Source organism: Leopardus geoffroyi, chromosome C1, assembly GCF_018350155.1.
Source record: "Leopardus geoffroyi isolate Oge1 chromosome C1, O.geoffroyi_Oge1_pat1.0, whole genome shotgun sequence".
NCBI classification, from domain to species: domain Eukaryota; kingdom Metazoa; phylum Chordata; class Mammalia; order Carnivora; family Felidae; genus Leopardus; species Leopardus geoffroyi.
Window position 1 is genome coordinate 170,082,400 of NC_059328.1, and position 23,402 is coordinate 170,105,801.

Consider the following 23,402-nt stretch of genomic DNA (forward strand, 5'->3'; position numbering starts at 1 on the left):
GTCTGTTAGGATTCACAGAAAAGATTCTTGCTTTGAGTAGGATTTTATTTTCCCAGCATTATCAAAGTATAACTGACATATGGCATTGTGTAAGTTTAAGGTATAGAATGTAATGATTGATTCATGTACATACTGCAGAATGATCAATAATTACCTTTTGTGTGTGCTTGTGCGTGTGTGTGATGAGAATACTGAATATGTGCTATCCTAGAAATTTTCAAGTATATAATACAGTATTATTAACTATAATTACTAGACTGGACATTAGATCCCCGGAACTCATTCATGTTACAATTGGAAGTTTGTACCATTTGACTAACATCTCCTTATTTCCTCCACCCCTAGCCCCTAATAACCACCATTCTACTCTGTGTCTATAAATTGAGGTGTTTTTTTTTTTTTTAGATTCTACATATATGCGTAATCAAACAGTATTTGTTTTTCTCCATATGTCTTACTTCCCTTAAACATAATACCCTAAAAGTCCATCAGTGTTGTCACAAAAGGCAGAACTTCTTTCTTTTATTTTTTTTTTTGGCTGAATAATATTTTAATGCATGTGTGTATAAAATCACATTTTTAATCCAATCATCCATCCACAGATACTTAGGTTGCTTCCAGGTCACACCTATTATGAATAATGCTACAATAAACATGGGGGTATAGATACCTCTTTGAGATTGTTGGTTTCATTTCTTTCAGATATATACCCAGCATTGGGATTGCTGGATCATATAATTTTTTGATAAATTTTTTTGATCATATAATTTTTTTATAATTTTTTGACAAAGTACAACAGTGTTCTATAGTGACTGCTCTCAATTTATAATCCCACCAACAGTGCAAAAGGGTCCCCTTTTCTTTACGCCCTCACCAGCACTGGTTCCTTCTTGTCTTTTTGATAACCATTTTAACAGGTGTGAGGTGATATCTCATTGTAGTTTTGTAGTTTTGATTTGTACTTCCTTCCTTTAAAACTATGTATGCAACTCCAAACATTGAGCCACCAGAGAAATCAAAGAAGGAATTGACTAGGAAAGGATGATGGCCAATTACTGGGAGAGCAAAAGAACACACAAATCAGCATTTTAAAAATTCAGTATTTATAGAGTTATGTTTAGATGAGTGAAAAATGCATTTGGTCAACCACTTCATATTCAAATTCAAGTGTGTGGAAGTAAATTTGATCCATCTGTCCCTAAATTATTTTCTTAAACCACCAACATTTTGTTTTATAAGAACTGATTTCCAACAAGTCTTATGATATCCCCAACCTCCTGCCAAACCTGCTCAGAGTCTGAAATATAGTTATTGTACTGAACTTTCTCAAATATGCTGTTTTTTTAAATTAAAACTAAGAAAACAGGCAAAAGAGTATTTGATTTGCCTGTTACAATGCCACTCATACTGAAATCAAACATAAAATATGCACAAAAAGAAAAGGATCTACATAGTATCTATTTTTATTATATATATTCCAGATATAGTACAATACAAATTATCTAGACAGCAAGCTTTGTGTAAGCAGTTTACACATATGAGTTTAAAAGTGGAATGGGTGACCCAGGACAAATTCAGGTCCACTCTGAAGAATGACTTAAATCATATACATTGCCAATGGAGTTTCCCCATCTACCCTTTGGCTGCTCCTTTGTCTTATAGGCATGTCTTCCCCAGCCTACCTCTTCCCTTTGTTTTTAGGGCTGTCATGTAGGCCCTCTGCTTCTCTAATTCTCCACCCTCTCTCTCACTGTCATCCTTTCCCATGGCATCACTGACCACCTACATGCTGGTGACTCCCAGATCTGTATCTTCGCTCTGCTTTCACTTCCAAGAGATGATTTCTGAATTCTTCCCACTTGAAACATTAATAAGTACCTCAAAATCAACATTCCATAAGTACTCCAATTATGATCCAGAAATTGATATAATATTTGACTTCCTTCTCACTCTTTTGTCACTCCCCTCCCACATCCAGTCAGTCACAAAGTCCAGTCCATTCTTTCTCTTAAACATCTCTCTAACCTTGTTCAAATCATCATATTCCATCATGGGAATTACTGAAATACCGTCCTAGTTGAATTAGCTATATATCCAAGATGGACCCCTGCAATCCATTCTCCACACAATTGTCGGAATAATCTTTCTACAAGGGAAATCTGATCATGCCTTCACCTGGTTAAAACCCATCAGTGGTTTCTCATCACTTTAGAAAGAACACCAAACTTCTTAATATCATTACAAAGCTCCAAATTATCTAGCTCCTTCTTAAGTTTTCACTCTGTTCTCTCTGAACCTACTCCTATCATTCGACAGTCCAAATATTTAAGTTTTGTTCAATATCTAAGAAACTGTCATGTTCTTTCACATCTCGGGATATCCCCACAAATAGCCTCTTCTGATTAAAATCTCTTCTCCTCCCCAGTCCCCTCATCTAACTTCCTTGTCCCATCAACTTTCCCTATCCCACCTACCTTTGCTGTCACATCAGCTTGGATGTCCTTTCCTCTGAGAAGTCTCTGTGGCTCTGCCAAAACTAAGCTTGATGTCCTTGACATATGCTTGCACCACACCTTGCGCTTCCTCCATCACAGTCTTTACTTATAACACTGTACTGTGGTTGTTTCAGGCTGAACCCCAGTTCCTAGAAGGATGCCCTAAATGCATTATACATGCAATAAATTATTATTAAAATATTGGATGCATTTTAGATCCCTGGTGACAGCCTTCTAAAAAACACAATCTATCATATAACCGATAAATTGCATTTATGTGTTTTCATTTAATTTTCTTCTTATATCACCATTCTTAGGAAAAAATGTTTTAAGACTTAAAAATGTTTAAAATATAAAGCTATGTTTCCCTCCTGATACACACACATACAGACACACACATAATTTTTCTGTTTTCCTATCTGAACTTGGTGATAAACATGTTGAAGTAGTATCTAATTATAATACTTTTTCCTCTAATAGTTCTTCCATGTATCTACTATAAATAGTCATTGCTTTATATACTGTAAAATCCTCAAGTAAATTATATCTGAGATTTTTTTTTTTTTTTTTTTTTTTTGAGAAACAGCATGAAGGTTTAAGGTTTCCAGGACAGGAAAATACCAAGAGTTGAAAAGACAACCTGACTACACAGATATTTAATTCCTTCAATCTTTAAAACTGAGTGAATGAGGGACACCTGGGTGGCTCAGTCGGTTAAGTGTTTGACCTAGGCTCTGGTCATGATCTCATAGTTTGTGGGTTCGAGCCCTGCATGGGGCTGTGTGCTGACAGCTCAGAGCCTGGAGCCTGCTTCAGATTCTGTGTCTCCCTCTCTCTCTGCCCTTTCCCTACTCATGCTCTGTCTCTGTCTCTCAAAATGAATTAAATAAATAAATAAATAAATAGGGTTTTAAAAAATTAAAAAAATAAAAATAAAACTGAGTGAATGAAATATTTTTTGTGAGAAATATTACCTAGAATGTGAAATAATGTTTATAGATGATCTACTGATGAAAGCTAACTTCTGTACTTTCCAAGACTTTCAAGACTTTTTCTACAAAAATTTATGTAAAGTAGAGAAGAATTATAGTTCCACTGATCTTTCCTTCCATAACTAACAGAAGCGTATTTACCATCAGTGACAGGAATGCCTTCAGTTGATGAAGCCATGAAAATATTATCATGTTGTTTATAGGTACTCACATGTACTCAATGTGTTGAGCGACACCTTGTAATTTTTAGGAATTTATCTTCCATTTAAACTAAATAAGGGATGTTTGCCTCTTGTTATAGAAAATTCTCATTAAAAGGAGACTGGTGCTTCATTTTAAGTCATTTTACAATGGTCTACTCATAACAGAATTACTCAGATAAAATTATTTTGAAATTCACAGTGGTGTGTCTACACAGTTGAAACACAGAGGAATTTGGAAAAAAATTAAATTTTTTTCAATAGAGAATATCAAATAGCATGATTAAGAAGAATCTGACTTAAACAAGAAATCCTGTAGTTTAGCAGTTTGATGAAGGTAGAGAGGCTCCAAAATTGTCAAATATCCACTTATATTTGGCTTCATAAGAATACACGGAAACCTAATTTTAAGTTTAGCTTTGCCTGCCAGTTTTTATGCATGAACTGTAGCCCCAACTTGACCTTTGAAAATTAGGAGCTAATAATTCAAATTAGAAATAATTTCAAGTTGAATAATCATGTCAAGTAATTAAATTTACAAGATATAAAGAAATATTTTTGAAGTTTACTTTATATTCCATTATCTTTTTTATGAACTGAAACTATTATATTTTCTCTAATGATTGATGTAAGTTGCAAAGCAAATTTAATAAGTCTTGTCAATTTTGACAGCCAGTGTGAAAAAAGAGGAAATGTTCTATGGAGTGCAAAGAGTACTAAGTATTCCAAATATTGGTAAACAGCCAATTCTTTCCCAACTCCAATGCCACTCAGATCCATCTCTAAAGTTCTCAAAATTTCTTCGAAATTTTCTATCATTACCATTCAAATGATTAACCTCTGAATATTGTTCTCATGTTCACCGCAATCATTTCTTCTACTCTTATTTATAAGGTGCCTAGTTATGGGACTTCATTTGGGGACTCTGCTAAGAATATCTTTGTGACATTTTCTGTGATAGAATAATGAAATTTTAGTGTTTTAAATTGGTTAAAACCTATTCAAATCCTAACTAGATTTAATTTTATTAGGTCAAAATGACATAGAGCACATTATGGGGAAGATAAGTGTTCATTAAATAATTACTTGATTGGTTGTCCACATTACCTGAAACATCTGATAATTATTTTTAAGTATTTGGATAAAATTGATGTAAAAATAAAATGTATAATTTATCATCAGTTCTCTAGGTAATTCTAAGAAAAGGAGATGGAATTTTTCCCCCAAAGTTTATTTAATTATTTTGAGAGAGAATGCATGTGAGCACACAGGGCAGGGGCAGAGAGAGAACCCCAAGCCGACTCAGCATTGTCAGGACACAGCCCTATGCAGGGCTTGATCTCATGAACCTAACCATGAGATCAGGACCTGAACAAAGATAAAGAATCGGACACTTAACCAACTGAGCCACCTAGGCACCCCAAAGGATACGGAATTTTAAAAAATTAGAGCTACTAAAACAAGTGTGGGTGATTAAACTGATGTCATTCCCTACCCTCTCCTGAAAAAAATTTTAAAAAACATGCATTAAAGGAGTAAATTTATTTTCCTGGAGCAAATGTGAGAAATCCAAACTCCAGATAGGCAGAACAACTTTACCTATGATTGAGAATCACCACTGATGGGATGACGCAACAGTTCTTTGGCCCTCATGTAAGCTGATTCTGTGGTAGGATAAACTATGTTTTATAAGAGAAACCAAGTTTACAAAAATCAAGAATACTAATGAAAAGCAGACTTTTGAGGTTTTAAATGATCTGATTTTTCTGTTCTTTTTTTACTGTGTTTGGAAGTGGCAGCAGAAATGATGAAATATAAGCATAAAAGCAGTTTGGAAGATTTCTAACCTCTCTCATAAGACAATTGCTGGTTGAGAGTTCTTAATAAACCAACATGATCCATTTTGTTTTCCTTGTCATCTCCTTCACTATTTCCACATAGAATATATATCTGATTCTCACTGACTGCCACAAAAATGAACCATTTTGTAGGGGGCTCTGAGAGATAAAAACCTATTTGGTAATGAGGTTATATCCCAACTTCTATCAGTTAAAAGTAGAAAGCTATAAATAATACTGAAAGAACAATACAGCTGTGTGAATCTTGGCACAACAGGATGAAACTATTTCTACTGTTTGCTTCTTTTCCCCATGTCTCCTTTCCAGCGCATATAAATTCATTGCTCTGGTGGTTTTAATTTGGGCCCCAGTTTTGGCTAAATCTAAGAACTCAAAGAAAAACACAGCTGAAACCACTGCCTAGTGGCTTAACTCACAGCCTCAAATGATAGGCCTCCAACAGAGCCCAGCAGGCTTTCTGCAAAAAGGCCCCTGACTAGAGCTCATTTTGAAAAGTGGAGAGTTTGATAACAAGTCAGAAAGAGGTTTCACCATAGCTGTCTTAGGAGATTCTGCATTGCCCTTCTAAAAAGAAACAGTGAGTGTTCTATGTAAGAAACACATGATAGATTTCTCTGGCACTTTTAACTGACTGATTCTATGCTGGAATGCTAAAACCACAAGGTAATGACAAATTTACATGCCCAATGAAGAGCTGAGCTGTGCACAGCAATTTCTTTCATTTGCATTTGATTTATCTTATTCAGTTCTGAAGGCTCACGGGTCAGTGACTGTTCTCGAACTAGTAGACCTAAAGCCATCTATACAATTTTTGTCTTTAACTCTGACCTTCTCTGTATTACACAGCCATAGATGATCTCGTCAATAGTTGTGATCCAAGGGTTTCTGAGAAGATGTTCAACCTTCAAATATGTTAGATACCAAAATATAGAATCTGCAGAAAGGTAGTCATTTAGATTTCACTGCTGTTTTCAGAGATCTGATGGTAAATTCCTTCTGAGACTGTCAAAGATGGCACCAATGCCCGTGTGATTTAGTCTCCACGGCACCTCAGAAAGAAGACTATGAATTGCTTTTCTCTGCTGCTACTCCTCTATGGGAGAGAATTAATTCTTTTTTCACAAATTAGTGCTAGGAAAAATGAAAAGGAAACACTGACTGAAAATACACTAGGGATCTAGCATAGTATCTGCCAAGGCAGATAACTCCATTTATTAGACAAAAAGTGGAACATAGAACAGAAAGATATGCTGGGCAAGTCTTCAGTTTTGTTACTCCAGTTACATAATCACCAAAATCTCTGGATTCTGTTCCCCCACAGTAGTCCTCTGCCAGGGGCCAAATCGGACTTGGTGGCCTGGCCTGTCACTCTGCAATGTCTCTGGTCTCTGTAGTTTGCTCTGCAGATCTTCATGCATTCTTTACATTATCTTGCTTTTCTAGTTGTGATAAGTGATATCACTGGCCTGTGGTGAACTGATACATACCACTCCAAGCAAAACCTCAAAATTTCATATTAAAGCATGTTTTATTATTCTGTTTACTTTCTTAGCTCTGTGACTATCCCATCTAATTTCAACTCAGTCTTTTAGTAATCTTTCTCTAATTGTCCAGACTCTCAGTGGCTGTGTCCCTAATCTTAATGCTTAGTTTCATGAAAGCTGATCTTTACCACCTACTTATATGACCCTGCCAGCTTGTACTATAGCTTGAAATCTCAATTCTGGTCTTTAGGACTGAATTGCCTCTCAGAATTCGAATCTATCTGCTGACATTGTTCCAGTTCAGTATTTTGGGTACAAAAATGCTGCCTCTACTACCTACTCAACACTGCAATCTTCTGCTGGTCCATGTGTTAACTCTTAACGGTACCTCCAGACCACCTGTTCGGAGGCCACCCTCACCAGTTCTCTGATCAGTGTCACACTCTGGTAATACATCATGCATTGATCCCACAGCCTGGCTTAATTACCTTATTCTTCCAGACCCCTGCCAAAATACTCATCTTGCTTCACTTAGTTATATCTGTCTTCTCGTCATCCATAAACCAGCACTTGTATTTTTACAATAAAGTGGAGTGCAAAACAACTGCAAAGCTGAGAGGAAACTTCAAAAGAAAAACATTTTAATGTAGAAGGCTTTTTCCACATCATTTATCAATTTGGGTGTGCTTTGCATACATTTCCTTAGAGTGTGAGTCCCAGAACACATTTGACCACAATTTCAACCAGATTGTATTATAGCAAACATTCTCTCTTGACTAACTTTACAAAGGAGAGAATCAAAAACATTCTCTCTGAATGTTCAGAGAAGCTTCCCATAGAGAAGGAAGTACATTCTGGTTTTAAACAAAAACAAAACGGCAGCTAAGCTTTTTATAATCCAGCAACACACACAGACTGGATGAGAAAATAACCTATCCTTATCTACTTTGAATTTTACTAAGGAATTTGATGGCAAAAGATGGGCATTCACTTTGAACACTAGCTTAACAGGATAGAAAAAGAAATGGGAGAAAGAATATGTGCATGAATGAGATTTATTCTGCAATTTTATTAATATTTTCTGTGCCCAGTTTATTATTAGTGTTCCTGAAAAAGAGGAAGAATAATCTAGATGCTGGCTAGTGTGTAAAATCTGTGCAATTGTAGCGTTTACTCTCTTGGTAGATTAGTAGAAGAAGGGAAAAATCAATTTCTAGTAATATTTAGTATGGCAGCTGGAATACTGTGGTTTAATGAGGGACGTTTCAGAGTTCTAGAGCACAAAGTGGTAATATTCATAAGAGCCAGTCCTGGTTTTTCTTGGTAACTAAATATCATTACCACATGGGTTGTAGTATTTCCATTGGTGGACATTTTTAAAAAGTAAAAATCAGTCAAGAAATTACTACTTTGTCATCATGTCTTGTAAACTTACATGACCTCTATTTTTCAATTCAAACTTTGCTAAACGCATATGCGATTCTTATAGATCTATTAGATGAGCCTCACTGCCTCAGAAGACACATAGAAAATATTTTTTAATCAAAAACTTGACTAGCATATAGGAGTGAATGTTGACAGCCAAAAAATAACCTCTCCATATCTATCTCCACTCTTTGAATATATTTAAACCATCAATTTTTGGATTTAAAGATGTATATGAAATATTTCAGGTTTAGTGAAGACAGATGGTTAATATTTTATAAAAATTTTTAAAAATGTGATAATATAATGATTCATAGTATATACTTTTCCTACATTTTTGAAAATACGATAAAGCACTAATTGTAGATTAAGGATTTTTAACGATAAATTTAGTAAAGTATTAAATGACACTGAAACAAAAATTTTAGCAAAATAAATAAAAAAGGTAATTCAGGAAATTAGTCTGATCTCTTCCAGGATTTATTTTAAGGGATGGTTTTGAATAATTATAGTTTAAATATAAAGGTGTCAATGACCTCTGCTCCTACAATCGCTGCCTTTAGAAGGATCTGTCTGCAGAGGCACTGTCTTAGATTGCTTAATATGGAGGAGATGCAAGATTTCTTCAGTTATTAATGAAAAAATTATGGAAAGTGCTGTAAGTTAATGGATTGAACACTTAATTCCACATACAACAAAACATTCAACTGAGAGGAAATTAAGAACCTTGAATCAATCTTCATCCAGGTTTTTGTCATACAAAATTTTTCTAGATTTTAGAATCCTTTTCACTTGACTTTGTAACCATCTCCCTAAGTAGATAAATATATACTAGTTAGAACATCAAGTGACAATCTCAAGTATACCTATAAAAAGGCAATCCAGTAGAAACTCAATGTGGATGGCAAACAGACTTTTAAATAGGCCATTCCAATGTTCATTCCTGAACTTTCCTTTGGTAGAGACAATAGGGATGGGAGAATCTGATTTTTCTTAACCTATAATTCCAACAAAGTCACAGGCAACTAACAGATTAAAGCATGGTTTTTGTGGCAATTGGCTACAGAGAAGAGAAACTATGGAAACTGAATTTATTACACTGCAGTTAAATGATGGAGTGGACACATTAATCATGTGAGTGTCACAAAACAATTCAAAATTGTTATTTGTAATAAGGTTTTACATATGCTTTAGGTGGCCAGAGTTCTGACTCCATGCTAAATTGGACAGATAAAATAAAAATCCGTGAAAACAAACCTATAGTCTTTCTCATTGAAAGAAAAGGATATTGGGAAATCTCAATTTCCTTCCTCCTGTTTGAGCAGTTATATTTGGCTGTTACCTTGTCTGCTAAGTTATGTTTAGACAATGCCAAAGGAATGCCGTGATAAATAAAACAATCTATAATTTAGCTGGTGTGTGTGTGTGTGCGCGCGCGCGCGTGCGTATGAGACTTGTCATCATACATAAAAATGGTGGTTCTGTCAAATTCAATCCTCTTATAATGAATTCTACTGTACTGGATGATGATTAGCCACACTAGTTTCTCCTATAACACTCTCCCACATCAACAACACAAATGTGAGATCATTGCAACAACACAGAAGAATGTTGTTTTGCTGTTTCAACCTGCAATTTTGTAAACTGAGGAAAGGAAATTATTTACTGCTTCTTAGGATTAGTTATTCCTGATTTGGTCTTTTGGTGTGAAATTACCTAAAATCACAAAATATGCAGGTTTTTTTTATTGTGTTCTAATATTTTCAGTAAAAGAAAATGATTATATGATCATATAACAAACATGTATGATTATAATTTGTTGTCAAGTGGCTAAAATAGACTAAATTCCTGACTATTTTACTTATTCCTGTCAGCTAACTAAAATAAGTCCCAAATGAGTGAACTGGGAAAAAAAAACATGTTTAAATTCTAAAAAAAATGTAATTTATGTTACCTTTTTTGATACTCCCCAAAAATTCAGAGTAGAGAAGAAACAGAAGCTATTTTGGAATCATGAAAAACAGACTCATAATATAAAACAAAAATATATTTTTTAAAAGTACTTTTAACTGGCTAACTTAATCAGTTCGAGACTCATATTAATAAGAAAAACTAACCAACAAGAAAAAAACCTTTTTCATTGAATTATGAAATGGTGAGGTCTATACAGTTGTCTTGAAAAGACATTATTTTAGTGTGTGTTATATTCAGACAGTAAGAAGGCACAAGGCTGAATGACTGGACACCATTTTGTTCTCAAAACAATAGGTTCTGAGTCCTGGGATAAATTTTGAAAACTCCTAAGGAATAAATAAAATCTTAAGAAACACAACTGACATTTAACCAACCAATGGATCACAGTACATGCATTGTTAAAGTGGATCATATTTCATATTTACTTAAAAGATGATAGCAAAAGATTTTGCTTTGATATAACTGCTCAATTCAGTGTATTCACAGTTACCTGATAATGACCCAGATACTTCCAGGAATATCAAACAATTGTGATTGCTGTCCTCAGCCAATAGTTCCTGTCTGCTCACCCCTACACAAGGGAGGGCAAATTTATTAGGTTCCATAATTCCATAACTTCTAAAAGGCTAGTAATCAAGATATAAGATTAGAATAAATAATAGTTCCATATACTATTCATTCTAGCTGCTTGTCTTTTGTTTTGTTTTTGCTGCTTGTCTATTTTGGTCTCTTACTACATGAAATACCGACTGTATGCATTGTGGACTTCTATAGAAATTTTACTACCTATACACGTGTTTCTATATATCCACACGATACGTATACATAGTTTTTCATTGTATGTATGTAATGTATGTTCACTAGAAAAAGAAACAGTACAGGTAGAGTGTTATTCAATCACCGAAAGGTAACTACAGTTAACATATTGAATATATCCTTTTATGAATATACATGCACTTCTCTATCATCTCTCTCTGGGTTATCTATACTTCATGAAATAAATATACCATTCCTTTGGTTTTGAAATCCTTTTAGTACATGTTTTCATGTCAATTGATGCAGATCTGTATCACTGACTTGAGACAGTTATTCCTTGATGAACACCTCGTTCAGTGTTTGGACCATGGGCTCAGCCTCTCAGCCTTGGCGCTCACCTGAGGGTCAGGAAAGGGTAACCAGGACAGTAGGTCAAGGCAGCGAGGCCAGGGACGGCGGCTAAGGTGGTGGCGGCAGAGCAGCTTTGGCACCGCGCGAGACCGGGTCCCAACCTGGCCCCACCCCACAGGCAGTTCGGCGGTGGCGGTGCTTTTCCCCATCCCGGCTCTCTCCTCCCTTATCCGGACTGCCCACGCCCATTTTGGCTACAGTGGCTGGACAAGAAAAGTTTGAAATTGAAGTCACCACGCTGGATAACGCGCTTCGTGCGGCATCCCCAAACAAGTTTGGAGAATTTTGTTCGGTAGGAATTCTTATTAATTCAGAATCGAGATATGAGACAAAATACCTTATTGGAAAAGTCGGCACTTTCGCTAACCAATGGATTTGAGCACAAGTGAAATTCTGCTTACCTCCAAAAGCACAGGTCTCTTCCGGGTGGCGGCCAGGCGGCGAGAGCACCGCATGCGGCTGGTAAAGGTCCGCACGCGGCGGGCGTGTCCGGCGAGGTCCCGCACGCAGGCTCACAGAGGAAGGCACAGAGTCGGCGCGAACGCCTGAACCTCGAACCGCGTCCTGACCCGGAACCGCTTCTCCCGGAGGTGACCCCTGAGGCTGCTTACCCGGAAAACACAGTTGGTCTCCACTGCCTCAGTGCCACAAAAATACAGCAAAGATCTGTGGAGAGGGACTTAATTCCCGCCTGAGAAAAGACTACACGCCCCACCTCGTGGTGCTGGCTGGGGTGGGTTGGAGTATGAGCACCTGTTGGAATGTGCCAGAAAGTGCCTCCCGGGAACCCGAGCCGCCTGGGCATGTGAGAAGGCTGAGGACGAGGACAGATCGGTATTGCAGTGCACGGCGGGAGTCTGCCAGGCTGGAAGACGACAGGCCCAGCGTCAGCCCGGGCCCTGCCCTGTTTCCGGAGCCCATGCGCTGTCAGGACAGGACTGAAGAGCTGTTCCTTCTTGGAGGAAGATTCCATCCCCTGCGCGTGCTGAACTGGTTGGCAGGCAGCGGGGCAAGGGCGTGTTTGCCAGGCTGTCCCTCAGCGAGCTCAACAGGCACCACTGGATGTCCGGCACAGCCTCCCACCCCCACAGCCAAGGCGACGCGGACCTCTTGTGAGTCCACGCCTAAACCCACCCTGGCCAGGTTCGAGGAAACCTGGAAATCTTCATCAAGAAATTCATTTTAGTGGCTGGGACTGTGGGTGTGGTGGAGCTGCGGGGAACGAAGACGTAGCCGATGTCCATGCGCATGCTGAACCTGGAGTCCAGGCCTGTGATCTAACAGGATGTAGGGAAGCAGGTGCTGACTACCCGTTCCAGAAAGCTGCCCTGCGAGCCGTGCACACTCATCTCCAAGGGGAAGCCAAAAGACATCCGGAGACTTGCTTCTAAAATGCTCCACAACAGGTCACGATCTCACAGTTAGTGGGGTGGATCCCGCGTGGGGCTCTGCCCCGACAGCGCCCTTTCTCCCTCTCTCTGCTGCTACCCCACCCCTATCCCTTCTCTCTCTCTCTCTCTCTCTCTCTCTCAAAATACATAAATATTTAAAATGCTCCGCTGGAAGCCTACATTTGACTGAGCAGCCAACTCTTGAGCCCTCTGCCTGCTTTGTGGAGCGGAGGTGGGTGGTGGGAGGGGGAAGGGGCGGGACTGAGCAGGATGTCTGGGCTCTCCCGGTCGAGGCCCTCTGAGATCCCACCCAGGCCAGGAGCTGTGGACAGAGCCGTGTTCACTCCCGTTTCTTTGGGTGTGAATTTAAGGCCAAATTTCATAAACGGTGCCAAGGGTGGGACATTTCTCTTACAGTTGAACACATTTAATGCCACCGAACACAGCTCGGTTTCCTTTCTTCAGAATTGGATAAGCCACTCAGTGGAATAAAGGTTTACCTTCACCATTGCAGCTAGAAGTGGGGTGAAGTGCAGGAAGGTTAAACACAGCCTGCTGTAGGAAAACCAGGTCAATGTTCTTACCTCTGCCGGGTGTTCCCTGAGATTAGCAGTCACCGGTGGGTTAGCACCAGACTGCCCCTTCACAGAGGCCAGAGGGCCTGTCAGCCCTGCCCAGCCTCCAGTGGTCCCAGGGCTAGACAAGGACACGTATTCTGCTTCGCTGAGCGTTTTTCTCAGCACAGTGTTTTCCTTCACCCTCAGTTAAGCACCGTTTTGTTCCAGGCCTAACTGTCAATGTTCCTAAGACAGAGAAGGCTCAAAGTGGGTGAGACACACCTTTGTCGCTGAGAGTGGCCCAGTTGGACCCAATATTGTGAAGCCTCTTGCCTTTTGTTTTTAATTTTAATTTTAATTTATTTAAAAAAATTTAATTTTTTATTTATTTTTGACAGAGGGAGAGACAGAGCATGAATGGAAGGTGGGAGGCAAAGAGATAGGGAGACATGGAATTTGAAGCAGGCTCCAGGCCCTGAACTTCAGCACAGAGCCTAATGCGGGGTTTGAACTCACGAGCTGTGAGATCATGACCTGAGCCCCAGTCAACAGCTTAACCTACTGAGCCACCCAGGCGCCCCAACTTTTTTTTCGAGAGAGATAGAGTGCAAATGGGGAAGGAGCAGAGAAGGAGGGAACAGGTTATGTGCTGATAGCAGCCAGCCCTATGTGGGCTTGAACTCATGAACCCTGAGATCATGACTGGAGCCAAAGTGAGTCGCTCAACCTACTAAGCCTCCCAGGTGCCCTGCCTCTTGCCTTTGTAAGATGCCTTCCAATCGCAGATGTGCCAACATTCATGGGGCAGGGTTTCTTACAATTGATGGCTGTGGTAACCAAAGCCTGTGAACATTTTAAAAGGTGGGAAACTAAGGAGCTCTAGGTTCTCCATGTCTAGATGTTTAAGGAGAATCAAAGTCAGATGACTTTGCTAATATAGGATAGCTTTGTGATTCTCAAACTTGAGAACAACCCCTCCACCCCCCGGGTCCCATGTGGGAACCCACACTGACCACCCCAATAGTTGCAATGCTGTGGTTGTCCCTGGCACATGGTAGTCAGGGGATTGCACAATATCTGGCGGCAGTTTGATTGGAGAAAAGAGTTTCCTAGTCTTTTTTTCTTTCTTTTTTTTTTTTTTTTTTTTTTTGAAATATTGAGAAACCTAGCCTCTGCAGTACAGATGAGAGATGGAGGAATGTTTTAGGGAAGTCAAATAAACAGTTAACCATTAAGAAAAGTCAAGATCCATATAAAGTAGATGAGGGGGTACAAAAGAAACTCAGAAGGTCTTCCTTCTGTTGAAGGGGCAGTATGTGAGCGCCTCTTCCTCCTCTCTCCCCTTCTCATTTTCGTTTTTATACAGACAGCATTTGTACTATTTTCCCTAGCATTGTCATAAGAAATATTTCTGACAAAGCAAATGATTCTTTCCAGGGGTATATAGACAAGAGGGTGCTGCCTGTCTCAGAATCAGAGTGATTGGGCAGAGTGGGAAAGGTGCTTTGTTCAGCTTAGCAGCAAACTTGAGGAAATTTGACAAGCTACAGTTGAGCAGACAGAGGCAGCAAAATCCATGGAGGAGGTTGTTTATGCCTTAGCACTCTGAGGTTGGTGACACCAACAGTTGGTTCAGGGGCCATTTCCCTGGTTTCCTTTCTGATTTCTGGAAGGTGGGCAATTTGTATTTCAAGAGAGATGCCTTTTTTTTTTAAACTGCCTTTTTTAAAGCTTTGGGAGAAGGTTATCTCAGAAGGAAACCACCTCCTCTGTCCCCCTTTCCCTAAGCCACAGATGTTGTATAAATATAAGGTAATTATTAAATTATTTTTTATCATATTGTTAATGTTATCAAAAATGTTAATATGCATATTGTAAAGAAGAAATCACCTTTCTAATAAATTATATCTACTTCTGTTACAGAAATAGATGACAAGAGGGTGACCAACACACAAGCTGAAGTAAGTTTCCTTATATTTTGTATAAATAGGTGTTCAATTAAAGACATAATTAGCTTGGCTTGATGCTATATAAAATATATCAATATAACTAATGTAAAAACTAGTTTGCTTTTCCTGACCGAAGAAATAGTAAAATGGGGTTGTTAAATCTCTGCCTCTATGCTACATTGGTTCTCAACCTATGAAATGCCAACCCCTGAAAAAACTTGTAAAATAAACCATTGCTTTTAGTGGCAAGATACGGAGTTGTTATTTTCAATTTAGTGACTCGTTTATGACCATCTGCAGGCTAGGGCCAGCCAATGTTGGAATCCTGGAGCAAGAAGACAGGGGCCGACACCTCTTAAAGGGTCTTCTGGTGTGTGAAGCCAAGAGCACACCCTGAGGCCAGAGGTTCACATACACATGTAGGAGTTCAGATGGAAAATAGGAACCAGGGGAGGGTAGGAAGCTAATAATATAGAATATATGGAATACAAAAAAGTAAACTTGTACTCAGAAATAGGACAAGGATTGACTGCTGTGCAGACATACTAGTCAACTCCCATAGCTGCATTAGGCATATAGCAATACCCAGAGGAAATGTAGAAAGAACAAAATGCCAAATAATATCTAAGACTTTTCTAACTTTTTAAAGAGATTATAAATGTGAAAATGCTTTGATAACTGAATTTATATTTATACATAAATATAAATCAGTTTTTATTACTTAACAAGTTGTACTACGTGTTACAAAGCAAAATTTTCTGTCGAATTAATTTTCTACTTGATCTTTGAATATATGTATGGAGATAAATATATAAGAAATACCAAAAGTGATTGCTTCTTGAAATCAACTGGATGAGACGAATACAGTAAAGGAACACCAGAACTATCTGTGTTCACACTACATGTTTAACATTAACATAGAGTCCCTCTGCCTGCACCTGGGCATAATGAACTGGTACTCACATATTCCATTCTGGAGAAATGCGCTTGGACCATTTGCTTGTTGATATGGATTTGGCAATATTTGGTTGGATTTTTCCTTTTTAGTATATTGTTTTTGCATCAGGTAAGTGTCTACATCTTCATGATACTTTTGAGGGCAATTAAGCTTTAGTATGTACAAGGAAAAATACCTCAAGTTCTATTTACTGTTCAATGAAATAGTTTCTAGTTTTTTTCAGACTGTAGGTTATGTTCTTTCTAATACACATGAAAGCCTAGAATAATCTCCAAAAAAGCATCTTGTTACCATTTATACCTGACCTTTTCAAAGCAAAAATAATTGCTCTACACACTAAAACTCACTGATTAAGACCCCTACTTTTGCCACATTGAAATATAAATCAATACACTATTAAAAAGGAATCTTTGACATAATCCAATTAGAAAATAGACTACATATGTAATTTATCATAATAAATAATATAGTCATATGTAGGGATAGTTTAATTTATATATATATATATATATATATATATATATATATATATATATATAAATAGTTTGTGGTTTTGACCCTGAAATATGTTTCTGTGTTCCAATTTTTATAATTTTTAATACAAAAATTCTCTCTTCAATAATTCAATCCTGGTCTAGTGTGCATAGGTAAGAGTGTTAAATAGCAGTTTTGTTAGGAAAGAACTTATTTATCTTTTACAAATAGAAGAGAATATTATCTTAACATTGTAATTCCAAGTCAATGGAGATATTAGATTGAACATGTCAATTCCAGAAGTTTATAAATAGGTATTACTTACCAACGACCTTCATTATATACCTAAAACCACTCAAAAATCCTATGAGCAGGTGTAGTTATCCCACGGACATAGCTTTTTGAGTATACTTTGTCCTGGCCCTTATGTTTTTTCTCGCAAACAAAAAGGATTGGTGTCTCTTTTTCTGTTTCTTTTTAAAATAAACAAACATTACTAAGTGAGAAAATAAAAGGAGTAATTTCAAGACTGCAATGGATGAAGAGTTTTATGATAAAATAGCTTCATATACTTTTAAAACTGTGGTATCAAACCAATTTGACAATAAATTTCATAATAAAAAACAAAAAATAACAAAAATGAAAAAAAGTAAAAATAAATAAATAAATAAATAAATAAATAAATAAATAAAACTGTGATATCAATGAACATGGATATAATTTCTCATTGATTTGCATTGTATTTCATGACGGGGAATCAGAAAGCTCTTTGAAATACGGCAGTGTATTTCCCTCACAGGGTCAATTTTTATTCAAATACGCCTTTTCCTCTTTTCTTTTTGTCCACAGTCACAAAATGCATCCCCTAAGCAAAGGAAGCAGAGCGTGTACACACCACCGGCCATGAAAGGTACTGTTCAGGTACTGTTTCGGGTTGCCGTGAATGTTGAGCTCATGGCTGGTACGCTGTCTGTTCTCAAAGACCATATGCTTGAGTATAAGCTTGATCTGGTCGCAGTTTTACAACTTGGTAATGCTACTTTCAATAAGATACTTTATCCATTTAAAACTTAGTTTCATCAAGAGTAAAACAGGTAACTGAAGAAGGAATAACTAGAGAGGTCTCTGAATTTCAGTCTGGAAATTCACATTTTCCAAAATAATAACAAAGGCTTTTCTTTTACCCTCCTTATATTTTTTTTGAAGGGATCTTTCCAGGATCCCTAATTACTCTTGCCAGTGTTGCCAGAAAATTGCCATTTTTTTTCTAGGCTTATGCAAAGTAGAATAACTTGAATTGGGGGCACAGTTAATGTAAAGTGTTGCCTCATTGCCTTGTGTCAAGAGCAGCTCTGAGAAACCCAATCAAACAGTTATTAGCTGTACATGTAACAGCTGTTCAAATAACAACTAAAAATGCTAGCTCATATCCTGGCATTTTTCCAGATTTCTTCCCCCAAATTGGAACTGCTAAAAGAACATCTAAGGGTATCAGAATTTTGACTGACACCAGTTCCAGGGAAGGCTTCTTTTATTTCTCACACAAAAATGTTCCTGACGTGAGGCAGAGTGCTCAGTCCAGTAGCTCCTGCACCAGGCTGTCACCTGGGCCATTGGCCCAGTGGCTCATCAAGCTCCGTTTCAACTACAGGAGAGGCCAGCTGGGCAGCTTCCTCTGGAGTCTGGAGAGATGTCTAAATTGGGAGTGAAATTTTCCACTCTGTATTCTCCCTAGATTTGAGGCTTTTTCAGGGAAGTGGAATATAAATGGACACATTAATCGCTACTCTCAGTAAACTTCCTTCCTGTGCAGCTATAAAACCCCATGTTTGTTTGTTTGTAAGACTGCAGTAAATAACACAATCATCAACATTGTAGTTTATTCCAGGGTAATTGTTGAGATTATCCGGCTTCCCTCTCTGATGACAAATATGATCATTTGAAGGTATATTTCCTATTGTAAGTCGTCTTGTACTTTTAATACATATCAGTTTTGGCATGAGTGGGCAACAGTAAAAGATATATGTTCACTTGTTTAATGATTTCCTCTGTTCTATTTTAGGTTGGCTTAACTAAATAAAGTAATACTGTTCTCGTGTCCTCAGAGAATAATAGGATTATTTTTAAAGGAAATTCTTAAAATCAAAACCCCAAGGGCTTTCATTATATTTAGCTCTCAAATATCATAAGAATGTGGGATCCTAACATTTAGGGAAGTTAGTCATATTGCACATTTTCACAGGCGACCTTACTACTGTCGATCCCTCCAAGATGGCTATTCAGTGACAGTCATTTTGGTCATGAGTTAAAGCCTTGAGAAAGCACAGTAATTCTTTCAAGAGGATACTAGTGTGTTACTATAAGCCACCTAGGTCCTCATTTTAACCAGTAAATACCTAGGTAAATCTCCTGCTTCTGATAAAAAAATAAAGAGAGAGAGACAGAAAGCTAAATCCACATGTTTTATTCAGTCTACCTGTCCCCAAGAGCTAGAAATGAATATTTCAAGACAAAATTAAGCTATGGTAACATATGGTGCATTGTGAGCACATTAAGAAGCTTCAATCATAAGAAAGATGAATTAGCAAAGGAAATGTTATTGAGATGCTAAATACAGTAATACAATTGCTCCGAAATGTGTAATTCTTCAAATTGGAGTGGAACGTGATTATCCATTATTGAGTATAAAAAAAAGTTTGCTGAGAGAGCAAAGCAGCAACAGATGTGATTAATAGTTCTGAAAAAATTAACTCTGACAAAAAGGCCAACTAGGACTTCATGAAGGACCTAGCAAATAACTGGTTAGTGAAACAAAACAAAATACAACGAAACAAACACAAACTAGCCAGATTCCTTCCTTCTCCCCTTCCTTTACTCAGTTGTGAGGAGTTGCCAGGTACGGAGATCAAAGTAGCAGGAGGGGAGAGAGGCGACATCCTACCCATAGTGTTTTGATTAATGCATGGACAGACTGATCTCCTTTCTCCTAAGTGCATTTAGTTTTTCCTTTTTCGGTAACGGTGGCACTTCTGTCTCCAGCAGGTTTCAGGAAACAAAGACATGTCCAGGTTACCTCTTGTGATGAGGGTTTTATATGAAGGTATGTGGATAAGAAATAGAGCAGAGGAAACCATTTTAACAGTCATACTGTCAAGACTGATATACTGATGACTTCCAAATTTATATCTGCAATCCTAACATATCTCCTGAACTTCAGATTGCCAATTCCAACCAACCTCCGATTTTTTTTCCCCTGATTGGTATTAGCCTTCTCAAATTTAGTATGTCTGAAGTGAAACTCTTTGGCGCTTTTCTGGTTTTCCCTATACTAATAAATTATATTCAGCTGTTGAGAACAAAAGCCTTCATGTAATCCTGGACTTCTCTCCCTTACCCAATTGACTGTCTGTTCTTGTTAGCTCTAATTTCAAAGTGCACCTCTTAATCTGAGTACTCCCCACATCTTCCACAGCTGCTATCTTATGCAAGTCACCATTCTTTCTTTCTTTTTTTAATTTTTTATTTATATTTGAGTAGGAGAGAGAGCAGAGCGTGAGTGGGGGAGGGGCAGAGAGAGAGAGATGGAGACAGAATCTGAAGCAGGCTCCAGGCTCTGAGCTGTCAGCACAGAGCCTGACACAGGGCTCGAAACCACAAACTGTGAGCTCATGACCTGAGCCGAAGTTGGACGCTCAACTGACTGAGCCTCCCAGGCGCCCCTGCAGGTCACCATTCTTTCTTGCCGGGACTGCTGGAGTCTTTTTCTTACTGGTCACCCTGATGCTGCTCTTACCTCTCTCCACTATCTAGTGCTCACCCAGATGCCACAGTAATTCCTCTGACTTACAGATGATATCATACCCTCCTCTTGATCAAAGTCCTCAATGGCTTCCTATCACATTCAGAATAAAATTGAAAATCGAACCAAGTCCCTAAATGCTCTGCACCAGCCTCTCTCTTTGACCTCATCTCCTTTCACACTGCCCCTTTTCAATGGAGCCCAACCTCATGGGCTTGTTCACTATTTTTAAACATGCCAAACAAATTCCATTCTAGAACATTTGTCCTTTCCATTTTGTCTGCCTGGAATACTCTTTGCCCAGTGGCCTCACAGATGCCTCAGCTAATGTTACCTCCTTAGAGGCCTTCCTTCCCTGTTACTAACTCCTCCTATATCACTGTCTATGTCTTTACACGCTGCCTTGTTTTTTCCATAACACTTATCATGAAGGAGGTATCTGTGATAAATTTTGTTCATTTGAGTATCTGCAGCACCTAGAACAGTGCCTGACAGACACATTTAGCTGCTTGATAAGTACTAGATGAATAAATGAACTGTAATGAACTAGGAAATCCAGTCACACTGTCATCTGCTGAGAAGAGGATGTCTCTTAAGCCTTGTTCTACTAATCTTCATATGTGTATTCTGCTTATATTTCTCTTTGCTTCTCTCTTTGCCAGATTCTCCCTTAAGTCTTATATTCCTACTTATACATATACTTCTGCTTTACTAGTTTTACTTTTTTCCCACTCCTGTCCCCTCTGATCAAAGAGAAACATATAATTTGGTACATTAATTATCGTCCAGAATGGTGCATCGGTTGGGCTGGCTTCTTAAGAAAGATCATCTCAAGGACCACCAGAACCATTAGGTGGGGCCTGGATCAATAGTTTATGGCCAGGGTGGCAGCACCATATGATATAAATATGCAATGTAAATAGAAGAGTCTGGATATGGCTCTCTTCCTTCAGAGGTGTTTCGTGGTTCATTCAGCACATTTACTCTTAGGATATAATAATAGATTTGGTACTGTATCTGGCTGTTTTTCTATTCATAATATCATAGGCATTCAGTGTGTTCAAGGAGCTTAAAGGTTAACTAGTGTAACTACCCAGTGATGATTGAATTTCTTCCACTACATATAACCTCAGGGTAATACATTGGCTGTGTTGTCTTGAGGATTCTAGTGTATTAGGCCTGGAGGTAGAGCCAGATAATCAAAAGTTCCAAGTGATTCTGCTGCAGCAAGTCTAAAGATTGACCAGACTCAAATATCCAATCACCTACTTAACATGTCTCATGGAGATCAAAGAGATAATGAGATCAAAATTAATATGGTCAAGACTGACCTTTGAATTTTTTCAAAACCAGATCAGTTTGACCTGCACTGTTTCCCTTCTCAGCAAGTGGAATATCCATCTGCCTAGCTGCATATTGCTGAGTTCTGAGAGCTTCCAGTGAAACTCTCTCTTCTTCAACTCTCTTCAATAATAGAACACCAGGTTTCATGGATTTCACCCCATTACTATCTCTTATCTCTCCCACCTTTTGTCTTCTCTTATCTCCAACATCATCACCACATTTCAAATCACAATCATGTCTTTGCCAGGATATATAGGCATACCTCGAAGATACTCTAAACCACCACAATAAGGTGAATAAAATGAATTTTTTAGTTTTTCAGTGAATATAAAAGTTATGTTCACACTATACTGTAGTCTATTAAGTGTGCAATAGCATTATGTCTAAAAAATAACGTATATGCCTTCATTTAAAAATACTTTATTGCTAAAAAATGCTAACCATTGTGTGTTTTCAGCAAGCCATAATGTTTTTGCTGGTGGAGGGTCTTGCTTCCATTGTGATGGCTGCTGACTGATCAGGGTGGTGGTTGCTGAAGGTTGGGGTGACTGTGGCAATTTCTTAAAATCAGACAACAATAAAGTTTGCCACATAAATGGACTTTTCTTTCATAAATGATTTCTCTGTTGTATGTGATGCTGTTTGAAAGCATTTTACCCACAGTAGAACTTCTTTCAAACTTGAAGTCAGTCCTTTCTAAGTCTGCCACAGCTTTATCAACTAAGTTTATGTAGTATTTTAAATCCAATGTTGTCATTTCAACAATCTTCACAGTATCTTTACCAGGAGTAGATTTCATCTCAAAAAACCACTTTCTTTGCTCATACATAAGAAGTGATTCCTCATTTGTTCAAGTTTTATCATGAGATTGCAGCAATTCAGTCACATCTTCAGGCTCCACTTCTAATTCTAGTTTTCTAGCTTTTTTACCCCATCTGCAGCTACTTCCTGCACTGAAATTTTGAACCCTCAAAGTTTTCCATAAAGGTTGGAATCAACTTCTTCCAAACTCCTGTTCTGTTAATGTTGATATTTTGACCTCTTCCCATGAGTCATGAATGTTCTCAGTGGCTCCTAGAATAATGAATCCTTTCAAGAAAGTTGTGATTTGCTTTACACAGATCTATTGGAGTAATCATTATCTATGTCAGCTATAGTCTTAAGAAACACATTTCTTAATGAATAAGACTCAAAAGTCAAAATTGCCCCTTCACTCATGGGCTACAGAATGGATATTATGTTAGTAGGCATGGAAACAACATCAGTCTCATTGTACATCTCCATCAGAGCACTTGAGTGACCAGGTGTATTGTCAACAAGTAGTAATATTTTAA

General features: G+C 38.0%; 1 protein-coding gene and 1 long non-coding RNA gene across 6 annotated transcripts in view; one reads left to right on the forward strand and one right to left on the reverse strand.

The window, feature by feature from the left end:
- LOC123599171 overlaps positions 1-12,996 on the reverse strand; it is a 77,553-nt gene extending 64,557 nt beyond the window's left edge. For all 3 annotated transcript variants that reach the window (XR_006713020.1, XR_006713019.1, XR_006713022.1), the window contains exon 1: positions 11,998-12,996. This is a non-coding gene — a long non-coding RNA (uncharacterized LOC123599171). The remainder of the gene's footprint in view (positions 1-11,997) is intronic.
- Positions 1-23,402, forward strand: part of PPP1R1C (protein phosphatase 1 regulatory inhibitor subunit 1C) — a 124,917-nt gene that overhangs the window by 43,062 nt on the left and 58,453 nt on the right. For 2 of the 3 annotated variants that reach the window (XM_045480414.1, XM_045480413.1), the window contains exons 4-5: positions 15,468-15,505; positions 17,775-17,835. In XM_045480414.1, coding sequence (XP_045336370.1) covers positions 15,468-15,505; positions 17,775-17,835 — 99 coding nt within the window. Of the gene's footprint in view, positions 1-15,467; positions 15,506-17,774; positions 17,847-23,402 lie in introns of all 3 variants that reach the window. The other variant, XM_045480415.1, reaches the window with a different exon arrangement.